The sequence below is a fragment of the Ictidomys tridecemlineatus genome, chromosome 2 (genome assembly GCF_052094955.1).
Source record: "Ictidomys tridecemlineatus isolate mIctTri1 chromosome 2, mIctTri1.hap1, whole genome shotgun sequence".
Lineage (NCBI taxonomy): Eukaryota > Metazoa > Chordata > Mammalia > Rodentia > Sciuridae > Ictidomys > Ictidomys tridecemlineatus.
In genome coordinates this window covers 196,549,477-196,562,076 of record NC_135478.1, presented here as the reverse complement: position 1 = coordinate 196,562,076, position 12,600 = coordinate 196,549,477, and the positions used below count along the sequence as shown (strand labels likewise).

The window sequence follows — 12,600 nt, the reverse complement described above, 5'->3', positions numbered from 1 at the left end:
ACTTTATTTAATTAATTTATTTTTAATGTGGTGCTGAGGACCGAACCCAGTGTCTCACACATGCTAAGCAAGTGTGCTATGCCACTGAGCTATAACCCCAGCCCCTGAAGTCTTTTGAAAGTTGAGTTGGTTCCTCTTTTGTAGTAAAACTATTAAAGTGAGCAGAACATTTTAAAGACTCACACTGAATAATATTTCTTTCTCTATTCTTCTAGGTTCCTTTGTAGTATAGAGGTCTGACCACTGTACTACAAGATGAGTACATTCTTTCTTAGGAGGATATTATTATTAAGAGGACATTATCTTTAAGGGACATTATTAGAAGGACATTATTCAAATGATTCAACTCATATTTGTTTTATGCAGAAAATACTTTTTGAGTGGTCAGAAGTCTTTTTTTTTTTTTTTTTAAGGATATGGTTTCATCTCAGGGTTGCAACATTGAATAAAGTAGGTAGAGTTATACCTAATAGTCTTTGCCCAGCTAAATGACTTGTTAATAGTTATATACAACTGATGTTTGTAACTTTTATGACACATAAAAATGTATCATTGTATCATTAATTTAGAAGAATCAGCATGACATTAAAGTCAATGATTTGAGAATCAAGTGATAAACTGTGTGATTTTTTTTTGTTTTATAATTTCTCAGAAGGCATCAAAATTTCTGTCCTCCAATATTTAGCATCATTTGTAGAAAAATAAACTTGTTATTTTCTCATGTACAGTGTTTTAGTCGGCTTTTTTTCTGCTGTGACTAAAGGACTGACAAGAACAATTTTAAAGAGGGCTCACAGTTTCAGAGGTCTCAGTTCATAGATGGCTGACTTCATTCTGCAAGGCCCAAAGAGCATCATGGCCTAAGAGTGTGATGGAGGGAAGTGGTTCAGGGTATCACATCAGAAGAAGAGAGAGACTCCACTTGTTAGGTATAAAATATATATTCCAAGAGCATACCCTCAATGACCCACCCCCTCCAATCACACTCTGCCTACCTTCGGTTACCACTCAGTTAATCCCCTTCAGGGTATTAATTCACTGATTGAATTAAGGCTCTTATAACCTCTGAATGTTCTTGCACTGTCTCACATGTGTACATTTGGGGAACACCTAATGTCTAAACCATAACATATAATATTAAAAAGAGGGAAAGTTTTATATTAAAATCTCTTGGAATTAAGGTATTTCAGACTAAAATGCATCACGTACTCTGCAGTTTCACATACACACAGAGGAGTAGGTTACAGCCTGTCTATATTGCTCAATGTTAGTATTCACAGAGAAGAAAAGGGCAGCGTTCAGGGAGTCCATAGGTGAAGTTTGACACTTCCAGGCCTAGAGAATTTCTTTACCCAGAGATTATTGCTCAATGATTTATACTGAAGAAGTCCATTTCCTCTAATGCCTGGGCTCTCAAGTTTTTTCCTTTGGGGCATTTGACAATATCTGAAGACATTTTTGGTTGCTTCACCTTGGGCAGAGAACATTTAGAGGCCAGGAATGCTGTTAAACGTTTTACAGTGCACAGGACTGCCTCTACCCCAAAAGAAGAATTTACTGGTTCTGAGTGCTATGAGTAAAAAGATTGAGAAACCTTGGTCCAAAGTTGTTTTTGCCCCTAAATTTGTATAATGAGGGTGGGACCTTATTATTATTTTCAGTTTTTTAAATATTATGAATGAGAGACAAGAAAGGAAGACAGTTTTGGTTCTTTTTTTCCTGTCACTGTCAGGTATTTTTCTTGATGCTGAAAATAATAGGATAGTTTTTTAAAAATTCCCAAATCTATGAACAACAATAAAATAAAAACTTCCCTGGTAATTCTCTAGTAGAAAATTTGGGGTTCATATTTATTTATAGAGTAATACAGGAGAATAAAATCATTTGATGAAGTTTTTGCCATACTGAGACCATCTATATTCAGTGATGGAAATAAGTATCAAAGAGGTCCGAAGATTTATTGGGCAGATTTGTGGCTTAGCAAGGCAGTTTTATCATATGACTATAGGAAACAATTCTGCTAGAGTCAGTATTTCAGAAAGTTACATATAATATCTTGCTTTCGATAGGTAACAATATTTACTATTATAGTGACAGCATTGATTCCAGACAGCTCCTAGAGGTAGATATTTTACATAAGAATGCTAAGTAGCTAGCTGTTGAGATAGCAAATGAAGCCCCTGGGTTGTTGTACATGGGAGATAAAATCAACTGTTAGAAGTTTCAGTTGTGGCAAGAAAGTAAACTGACCCCTTCTTCCAATACTATTCTAGGATTTCTTATAGTTAAGGGATTCATGTTTGAAATCCACATTTCCCATTTATGAAAAACTTTTCCTGCCTTCAATTTAGTATAAAGTAAAAGAAAAGAATTTAAACTATGAGGATCATGCACACACATAAAAGCTGTAAGATAAAAAAAGTTCCAGTTTGGCCCCTGAAAATATAATCACTGTGAAATTCTCTATAGCTCCTTTACACTCTTCTAAAGTTTGCTCTTACCTGATGCTCTGCGATCGATTTGTAGTTCAAGATTCCAACTTTCCAAGTATTTTAGATGTTCTGTTTGTGCTAAAAAATGTGATGTGTTCTCAGTTGATTAAAACCATCCATAAGGTCATATTAGAGAAGTAAGTTTCATTAAATCACATATCTTCCATTTTTAATAGTTTTTATATGTGCACATGAAGTCTCTTTCTGTTTAGATGACAAAATGGTAGGAGTGTTAAATTCTACACAGACTCTCCTAAAAATGCCATTCCATTCCTTGCCTTACTTTCTCACAAGACTTTCAGAATCAAGTCATTCCTGGCCAAGGGGAAAAAAAAGGCAAAATTGTCCAGTTTTCCATTGGATTCTGATGAATATTGGTAATAATATCAAGCACAAATGCTAAGAGGAGACCATGAAGTACCAAGCTGGATTTATAAGGAGCTGCACATAAGATGGCACAAATATATTGTATCAAGGTCACTGTCACACCTTATCAATCTGAAAATGTCACTACTGGATAGTTGGGTATTGTTTAATTGATAGTCTGATTTCTCTTTTTCTATTATTTGCACTAATAGGTTGGTTCTATAATAAATATGTGAAACTTTTTTTTAAGTGAGGTTGGCACCACCAGCTTGTATTCATCTGTATGTATAGATTGTAGAAGCTGCACTACTGTGTTCTGAAATTATTTTCAAGCTACTCTAGAGGAAGTGGAGTAGAAATAAGAATTCAAAAGAAAGAAAGAACAGTGAGAAGTTTTCTACTGTTAGAAAAGAACTTGTTCAATTCAAATATTTTTTAAATGGTTGATGGTGCGTATTAAAATGTTGCAGTATTTATCTTTCACTGCACTGGATGCATTTAAAATAATAACATAGTGGCTTTGTTTCAATATATAAACTATTTACAATATGCTATAAACTATATCCTTTATAGTTTTCAGTGGAAAGTTTAGATATTAACTTAAGAAGTGCATGGACATATACATCTTTGCAAAAAATGTTGAGGCAGTATCTGAGTGTTCAAGAATAATCAACGGCTTTGAAGTCTTTTTACCTGAAACCCAAATGAGAAAAACATTTTATATCATAACAGAAAATGCATCCAAAAGCAAAATTTATAAAACATTACTTAAACTATATGATGTTCTCAGATCTGGTCTTGACTTACCCATGCCCCCCTCCAAAAAAACCAAAAAACAAAAAACAAAAATCTGCTTTTGACCAGAGAAAGTAGAGGAAGTGGAGTAGACTTCCACTGTACAGTTGGGAGGGACTTGCAATTTGAGAAACAAAAACCATCTAGGTTTAATTTTTTGTTTATTTTAATTTATTTGATCATTGTCCAAATCAGAAATAAAATTATGTTAGTACTTCAATGAATTGAATTGTTTTTTGAAGCTCTTTTGTGACATCATTTTAAATGTTTTTCCTTTATCTTGTCCCCATTATTCCATATCAAAAAATCTACAAAAATAAAATGCAAGTGGAAAGGAAAATTAGGGAGCATCTTTGGATAATCCGAGGTAGTTTAACTGATACTAAAAGATAAATTTTGAAAGAAGATAAAATAATGTCTCATGAAATCTGTCACTTTACTGAGCTAATTAATTAAGGAGGGAATAAGCTGTTACAACTGACTTATTGGGGAGGGGGACACTGAGGATTGAGCCCAGGAGTGCTTAACCACTGAGTCATATTCCCAGCTCTTTTTTTTTTTTTTTTTTTTTAAATTTTAAGACAGGGTCTTGTGTGGGCTGGGCAGTAGTGGAGCATTTGTCTAGTACATGTGAGGCACTGGGGTTGATCCTCAGTACCACATAAAAATATAAGTAAATAGTTACATTAAAAAAATTGAGTTACTATTTAAAAGAAAAAAAAAGGTTTAGCTAAGTTGCTTAGGTCATAACTAAGTTGCTGAAGCTGGCCTTGAATTTGCATTCCTTCTGTTTCAGCCTCCTGGGTTGCTGGGATTGTAGCCATGTGTCGCTGTACTTAACTACAACTAGTTACTGCTAAAATTTTGTAGTGAGAAGTTTTCTACTGTTAGAAAAGAACTTGTTAAATTCAAATATTTTTAAAATGGTGGTCAAATCACATCTGGGGTCAAATAAGAAATGCTGAATTTATAAATGGATGTCAAATAAGTACCCCAAGGCTTATATCCCAAGGTTAAAGTTTTTTCTCTGAAATGTTCCCTGAACAACTTAATCCATATAATTTGTTTTTTCTTTAATACTCTGGTATTCTCTAATGTAAAAGTTAGCAGATCTCCACCAAGATCCTTGTTACTTATTATTCTCTTTTGAAAATTATTTTTTTATTGGTTGTTCAAAACATTACAAAGCTTTTGACATATCATATTTCATACATTTGATTCAAGTGGGTTATGAACTCCCATTTTTACCCCGTATACAGATTGCAGAATCACATCAGTTACACATCCACGTTTTTACATATTGCCATACTAGTGACCGTTGTATTCTGCCTTTCCTATCCTCTATTATCCCCCCTCCCCTCCCCTCCACTCCCCTCCCCTCCCCTCCCCTCTTTCTACCCCATCTACTGTAATTCATTTCTCTCCCTTGTTTTTTTTCCCTTTCCCTTCACCTCCTCTTATATGTAATTTTGTATAACAATGAGGGACTCCTTCGATTTCCATGCAGTTTCCCTTCTCTCTCCCTTTCCCTTCTACCTCTCGTCCCTGTTTAATGTTAATCTTTTTCTCATGCTCTTCCTCCCTGCACTGTTCTTAGTTGCTCTCTTTATATCAAAGAAAACATTTGGCATTTGCTTTTTAGAGATTAGCTAGCTTCACTTAGCATAATCTGCTCTAATGCCATTCATTTCCCTGCAAATGGCATGATTTTGTCATTTTTTTAGTGCTGAGTAATACTCCATTCATCTATTGAAGGGTATCTAGGTTGGTTCCACAGTCTAGCTATTGTGAATTGTGCTGCTATGAACATTGATATAGCAGTATCCCTATAGTACACTCTTTTAAGGTCTTCAGGAAATAGTTCGAGAAGGGTAATAGCTGGGTCAAATGGTGGTTCCATTCCCAGCTTTCCCAGGAATCTCCATACTGCTTTCCAAATTGGCCACACCAATTTGCAGTCCCACCAGCAATGTACAAGTGTACCCTTTTCCCCACATTCTTGCCAGCACTTGTTGCTGTTTGACTTCATAATGGCTGCCAATCTTACTGGAGTGAGATGGTATCTTAGGGTGGTTTTGATTTGCATTTCTCTGACTGCTAGAGATGGTGAGCATTTTTTCATGTACTTGTTGATCGATTGTATGTCCTCCTCTGAGAAGTGTCTGTTCAGGTCCTTGGCCCATTTGTTGATTGGGTTATTTGTTTTCTTATTGTTTAATTTTTTGAATTCTTTGTATACTCTGGATATTAGGGCTCTATCTGAAGTGTGAGGAGTAAAGATTTATTCCCAGGATGTAGGCTCCCTGTTTATCTCTCTCATTGTTTCTTTTGCTGAGAAAAAACTTTTTAGTTTGAGTAAGTCCCATTTGTTGATTCTTGCTTTTAATTCTTATGCTATGAGTGTCCTATTAAGGAATTTGGAGCCCGATCCCATAATATGTAGATCGGAGCCAACTTCTTCTTCTATCAGACGCAGAGTCTCTGATTTAATATCAAGCTCCTTGATCCATTTTGAGTTAACTTTTGTGCATGGTGAGAGAAAGGGATTTAGTTTCATTTTGTTGCATGTGGATTTCCAGTTTTCCCAGCACCATTTGTTGAAGATGCTATCCTTCCTCCATTGCATGTTTTTAGCCCCTTTATCAAATATAAGATAGTTGTAATTTTGTGGATTGGTCTCTGTGTCCTCTATTCTGTACCACTGGTCCACCTGCCTGTTTTGGTACCAGTACCATGCTGTTTTTGTTACTATTGCTCTGTAATATAGTTTGAAATCTGGTATCGCTATACCGCCTGTTTCACTCTTCCTGCTTAGAATTGCTTTTGCTATTCTGGGTCTTTTATTTTTCCATATGAATTTCATGATTGCTTTCTCTATTTCTACAAGAAATGCCATTGGGATTTTGATTGGCATTGCATTGAACCTATAGAGAACTTTTGGTAATATCACCATTTTAATGATGTTAGTTCTGCCTATCCATGAACAGGGTATATTTTTCCATCTTCTAAGATCTTCTATTTCTCTCTTTAGCGTTCTGTAGTTTTCATTGTATAAATCTTTCACCTCTTTTGTTAGGTTGATTCCCAAGTATTTTATTTTATTTTTTTGAGGATATTGTGAATGAGGTGGTTTTTCTCATTTCCATTTCAGAAGATTTGTGGCTGATATACAGGAGTGCCTTTGATGTATGCATGTTGATTTTATATCCTGCCCCTTTACTGAATTCATTTATTAGCTCTAGTAGTTTCTTTGTAGACCCTTTTGAGTCTTTTAGGTATAAGATCATATCATCCGCAAATAGTGATAATTTAAGTTCTTCTTTTCCTATTTTCATGCCTTTAATTTCTTTTGTCTCTCTAATTGCTCTGGCCAGTATTTTGAGAACTATATTGAATAAAAGTGGTGCGAGAGGGCATCCCTGTCTTTTTCCAGATTTTAGAGGGAATGACTTCAGTTTTTCTCCATTTAGAATGATGCTAGCCTGAGGCTTAGCATAGATAGCTTTTACAATGCTGAGGTAAGTTCCTGTTATCCCTCGTTTTTCTAGTGTTTTGAACATAAAGGGATGCTGTACTTTGTCGAATGCTTTTTCTGCGTCTATCGAGATGACCATATGGTTCTTATCTTTTTTTTTTTAATTATTGTTGGTCGTTCAAAACATTACATAGTTCTTAATATATCATATTTCACAGTTTGATTCAAGTGGGTTATGAACTCCCAATTTTACCCTGTATACAGATTGCTGTATTACATCAGTTACTCTTCCATTGATTTACATATTGCCATTCTAATGATTCATGTATTCTGCTGTCTATCCTATTCTCTACTATCCCCCCTCCCCTCCCCTCCCCTCTCCTCCCCTTTTCTCTGTCTACCCCCTCTACTGTAAATCGTTTCTTCCACTTGTATTATCTTGTTTTACCCCTCCTTTCCTCTTATATGTAATTTTGTATAACCCTGAGGATCACCTTCCATTTCCATGTGATTTCCCTTCTCACTCCCTTTCCCTCCCACTTCTCATCCCTGTTTAATGTTAATCTTCTTTTCAAGCTCTTCGTCTCTACCCTGTCCTTGGTTACTCCCCTTATATCAAAGGAGGCATTTGGCATTTGTTTTTTAAAGATTGGCTAGCTTCACTTAGCATAATCTGCTCTAATGCCATCCATTTCCCTCCAAATTCTATGATTTTGTCATTTTTTAATACAGAGTAATACTCCATTGTGTATAAATGCCACATGTTTTTTAATCCATTCATCTATTGAAGGGCATCTAGTTTGGTTCCACAATCTTACTATCGTGAATTGTGCTGCTATGAACATCGATGTAGCAGTGTCCCTGTAGCATGCTCTTATTAGGTATTTAGGGAAGAGACTGAGAAGGGGAATAGCTGGGTCAAATGGTGGTTCCATTCCCAGCTTTCCAAGAAATCTCCATACTGCTTTCCAAATTGGCTGCACCAATTTGCAGTCCCACCAACAATGAACAAGTGTACCCTTTTCCCCGCATCCTCTCCAGCACTTGTTGTTGTTGGACTTCATAATGGCTGCCAATCTTACTGGAGTTAGATGGTATCTTAGGGTGGTTTTGATTTGCATTTCTCTGACTGCTAGAGATGGTGAGCATTTTTTCATGTACTTATTGATTGATTGTATGTCCTCCTTTGAGAAGTGTCTGTTCAGGTCCTTGGCCCATTTATTGATTGGGTAATTTGTTATCTTATTGTCTAATTTTTTTAGTTCTTTTTATACTCTGGATATTAGGGCTCTATCTGAAGTGTGTGGAGTAAAGATTTGTTCCCAGGATGTAGGCTCCCTGTTTATCTCTCTCATTGTTTCTTTTGCTGAGAAAAAACTTTTCAGTTTGAGTAAGTCCCATTTGTTGGTTCTAGTTGTTAACTCTTGTGCTATGGGTGTCCTATTGAGGAATTTGGAGCCCGACCCCACAGTATGTAGATCATAGCCAACTTTTTCTTCTATCAGATGCCATGTCTCTGATTTAATATCAAGCTCCTTGATCCATTTTGAGTTAACTTTTGTGCATAGCGAGAGAAAGGGATTCAGATTCATTTTGATGCAAATGGATTTCCAGTTTTCCCAGCAACATTTGTTGAAGATGCTATCCTTCCTCCATTGCATGATTTTAGCCCCTTTATCAAATATAAGATAGTTGTAGTTTTGTGGATTGGTTACTGTGTCCTCTATTCTGTACCATTGGTCCACCCACCTGTTTTGGTACCAGTACCATGCTGTTTTTGTTACTATTGTTCTGTAGTATAGTTTGAAATTCTGGTATCGCTATACCGCCTGATTCACACTTCCTGCTTAGCATTGTTTTTCCTATTCTGGGTCTTTTATTATTCCATATGAATTTCATGATTGTTTTATCTAATTCTACAAGAAATGCTGTTGGGATTTTGATTGGCATTGCATTGAACTTATAGAGGACTTTTGGTAATATCGCCATTTTGATGATGTTAGTTCTACCTATCCATGAACAGGGTATATTTTTCCATCTTCTAAGATCTTCTTCTATTTCTCTCTTTAGGGTTCTGCAGTTTCATTGTATAAATCTTTCACCTCTTTTGTTAGGTTGATTCCCAAGTATTTTATTTTTGGGGGGATATTGTGAATGGAGTAGTTGTCCTCATTTCCCTTTCAGAGGATTTGTCGCTGATATACAGGAATGCCTTTGATTTATGTGTCTTGATATTATATCCTGCCACTTTGCTGAATTCATTTATTAGCTCTAATAGTTTCTTTGTAGACCCTTTTGGGTCTGCTAGGTATAGAATCATGTCTTCTGCAAATAGTGATAATTTAAGTTCTTCTTTTCCTATTTTTATGCCTTTAATTTCTTTCATCTGTCTAATTGTTCTGGCCAGTGTTTCGAGAACTATGTTGAACATAAGTGGTGAGAGAGGGCATCCCTGTCTTGTACGAGATCTTAGAGGGAATGCCTTCAATTTTTCTCCATTCAGAATGATGCTGGCCTGTGGCTTATCATAGATTGCTTTTACAATGTTGAGGTATGATCCTGTTATCCCTAATTTTTCTAGAGTTTTAAACATAAAGTGATGCTGTACTTTGTCAAATGCTTTTTCTGCATCTATCGAGATGATCATATGGTTCTTATTTTTAAGTCTATTGATGTGGTGAATCACATTTATTGATTTCCGTATATTGAACCAGCCTTGCATTCCAGGGATGAATCCTACTTGATCATGATGTATAATTTTTTTGATATGTTTTTGAATCCGATTCGCCAGAATTTTATTGAGGATTTTTGCATCTAGGTTCATTAGAGATGTTGGTCTGTAGTTTTCTTTCTTTGAAGTGTCTTTGTCTGGTTTGGGCATCAGGGTGATGTTGGCCTCGTAGAATGTATTTGGAAGTTCTCCCTCTTTTTCTATTTCCTGAAATAGCTTGAAAATTATTGGTGTTAGTTCCTCTTTAAAGGTTTTGTAAAACTCTGCTGTATACCCATCTGTTCCTGGGCTTTTCTTAGTTGGTAGTCTTTTGATGGTTTCTTCTATTTCCTCTACTGTTATTGGTCTGTTTAGGTTGTCTATATCCTCCTGACTCAATCTGGGCAGATCATAAGACTTAAGAAATTTATCTATGCCTTCACTATCTTCTATTTTATTGGAGTATAAGGATTCAAAATAATTTCTGATTATCTTCTGTATTTCTGAAGTGTCTGTTGTGATATTGCCTTTTTCATCCCGTATGCTAGTAATTTGGGTTCTCTCTCTTCTCTTTGTTAGCATGGCTAAGGGTCTGTCGATTTTATTTATTTTTTCAAAGAACCAACTTTTAGTTTTGTCAATTTTTTCAATTGTTTCTTTTGTTTCGATTTCATTAATTTCAGCTCTGATTTTAATTATTTCTTGCCTTCTACTTCTTTTGCTGTTGTTTTGCTCTTCTTTTTCTAGGATTTTGAGATGAAGTATGAGATCATTTATTTGTTGGTTTTTTTCTTTTTTTAAGGAATGAACTCCAAGCAATGAATTTTCCTCTTAGAACTGCTTTCAATGTGTCCCATAGATTCCGGTATGTTGTGTCTGTGTTTTCATTTAACTCTAAGAAGTTTTTAATTTCCTCCTTGATGTCTTCTAAAACCCATTGATCATTCAGTAACCTATTGTTCATTCTCCAAGTGACGCATGATTTTTCCTTCCTTCTTTTATCATTGATTTTCAGTTTCATTCCATTATGATCAGATAAGATGCATGGTATTATCTCTACTCCTTTATATTGTCTAAGAGTTGCCCTGTGACATAATATATGATCTATTTTTGAGAAGGTTCCATGTGCTGCTGAGAAAAAAGTGTAGCTACTTGATATTGGGTGGTATAGTCTATATATGTCAATTAAGTCTAGGTTGTTAATTGTGTTATTGAGTTCTATAGTTTCCTTATTTAACTTTTGTTTGGAAGATCTGTCCAGTGGTGAGAGAGGTGTGTTGAAGTCTCCATGATTATTGTATTGTGGTCTATTAGACTCTTGAACTTGAGAAGAGTTTGCTTGACGAACATAGCTGCACCATTATTTGGGGCATGTATATTTATGATTGTTATGTCTTGTTGGTGTATGGTTCCCTTGAGCAGTATGAAGTGTTCTTCTTTATCCGTTTTGATTAACTTTGGCTTGAAATCTATTTTATTAGATATGAGTATGGACACTCCTGCTTGTTTCCGCAATCCATATGAGTGGTATGATTTTTCCCAACCTTTCACCTTCAGTCTATGTATATCTTTTCCTGTCACATGTGTCTCCTGTAGGCAGCATATTGTTGGGTCTTGTTTTGTGATCCATTCAACTAGCCTGTGTCTCTTAATTGGTGAGTTTAAGCCATTAACATTTAGGGTTATTATTGAGATATGGTTTGTACTTCCAGCCATATTTGTTTATTAATGTTACTAAACTGATTTGTTTTCCTCTTTGATTACTTTCCCCCCTTTACTGTCCTACCTCCCCCTGTTGGTTTTCAATGTTATTTTCCATTTCCTCTTCCTGTAATGTTTTGCCAAGGATTTTTTGAAGAGATGGTTTTCTAGCTGCGAATTCTTTTAACTTTTGTTTATCGTGGAAGGTTTTAATTTCATCTTCCGTCCTGAAGCTTAATTTCGCCGGATACACGATTCTTGGTTGGAACCCATTTTCTTTCAGTGTTTGAAATATGTTATTCCAGGATCTTCTAGCTTTCAGAGTCTGTGTTGAGAGATCAGCTGTTATCCTGATTGGTTTATCCCTAAATGTAATCTGCTTCCTTTGTCTTGTAGCTTTTAAAATTCTCTCCTTATTCTGTATGTTGGACATCTTCATTATAATCTTTCTAGGTGTGGATCTCTTATGATTTTGCACATTCGGCGTCCTGTAGGCTTCTAGAATTTGGGATTCTGTCTCATTCTTCAAGTCTGGGAAGTTTTCTCGTATTATTTCATTGAATAGATTGTTTATTCCTTTGGTTTGGAGCTCTGTGCCTTCCTGTATCCCAATGACTCTTAAGTTTGGTGTTTTAATATTATCCCATAATTCTTGGATGTTCTGCTCATGGTTTCTTAGCAGACTTGCTGAGCTGTCTATGTTCTTTTCAAGTTGAAATACTTTGTCTTCATTGTCTGATGTTCTATCTTCTAAGTGATCTACTCTGCTGGTAGTATTCTCAATTGAGTTTTCAAGTTGGTTTATTGCTTCCTGCATTTCTAGGATTTCTATTTGTTTGTTTTTTATTACCTCTATCTCCCTGTGAAATTGATCTTTTACTTCCTGGATTTGTTTATGTAGTTCCTTGTCAATGTGATCTTTCATTGTCTGATTTGGCTGTCTCATGTCTTCCTTGAAACTCCAGATCATCTGAAGCATGTATATCCTGAACTCTTTATCTGACATTCCATCTGTTGCAGCTATTACCTCTTCTAAAGTTGAGTTGACCTGCATTGCTTGT

At 35.6% G+C, this 12,600-nt stretch overlaps 1 protein-coding gene across 5 annotated transcripts in view; it reads left to right on the top strand.

Moving 5' to 3' along the window:
- The window catches only part of Umad1 (UBAP1-MVB12-associated (UMA) domain containing 1), a 228,925-nt gene that overhangs the window by 21,341 nt on the left and 194,984 nt on the right, over positions 1–12,600 (top strand). For 2 of the 5 annotated variants that reach the window (XM_078040369.1, XM_078040370.1), the window contains one exon: positions 10,641–10,703. The exons of the other annotated variants lie outside the window; for them this stretch is intronic. In XM_078040369.1, the coding sequence (XP_077896495.1) occupies positions 10,685–10,703 (19 nt within the window). In that variant the 5' untranslated portion in view covers positions 10,641–10,684. Of the gene's footprint in view, positions 1–10,640; positions 10,704–12,600 lie in introns of those variants that run through there. 5 annotated transcript variants of the gene reach the window in all.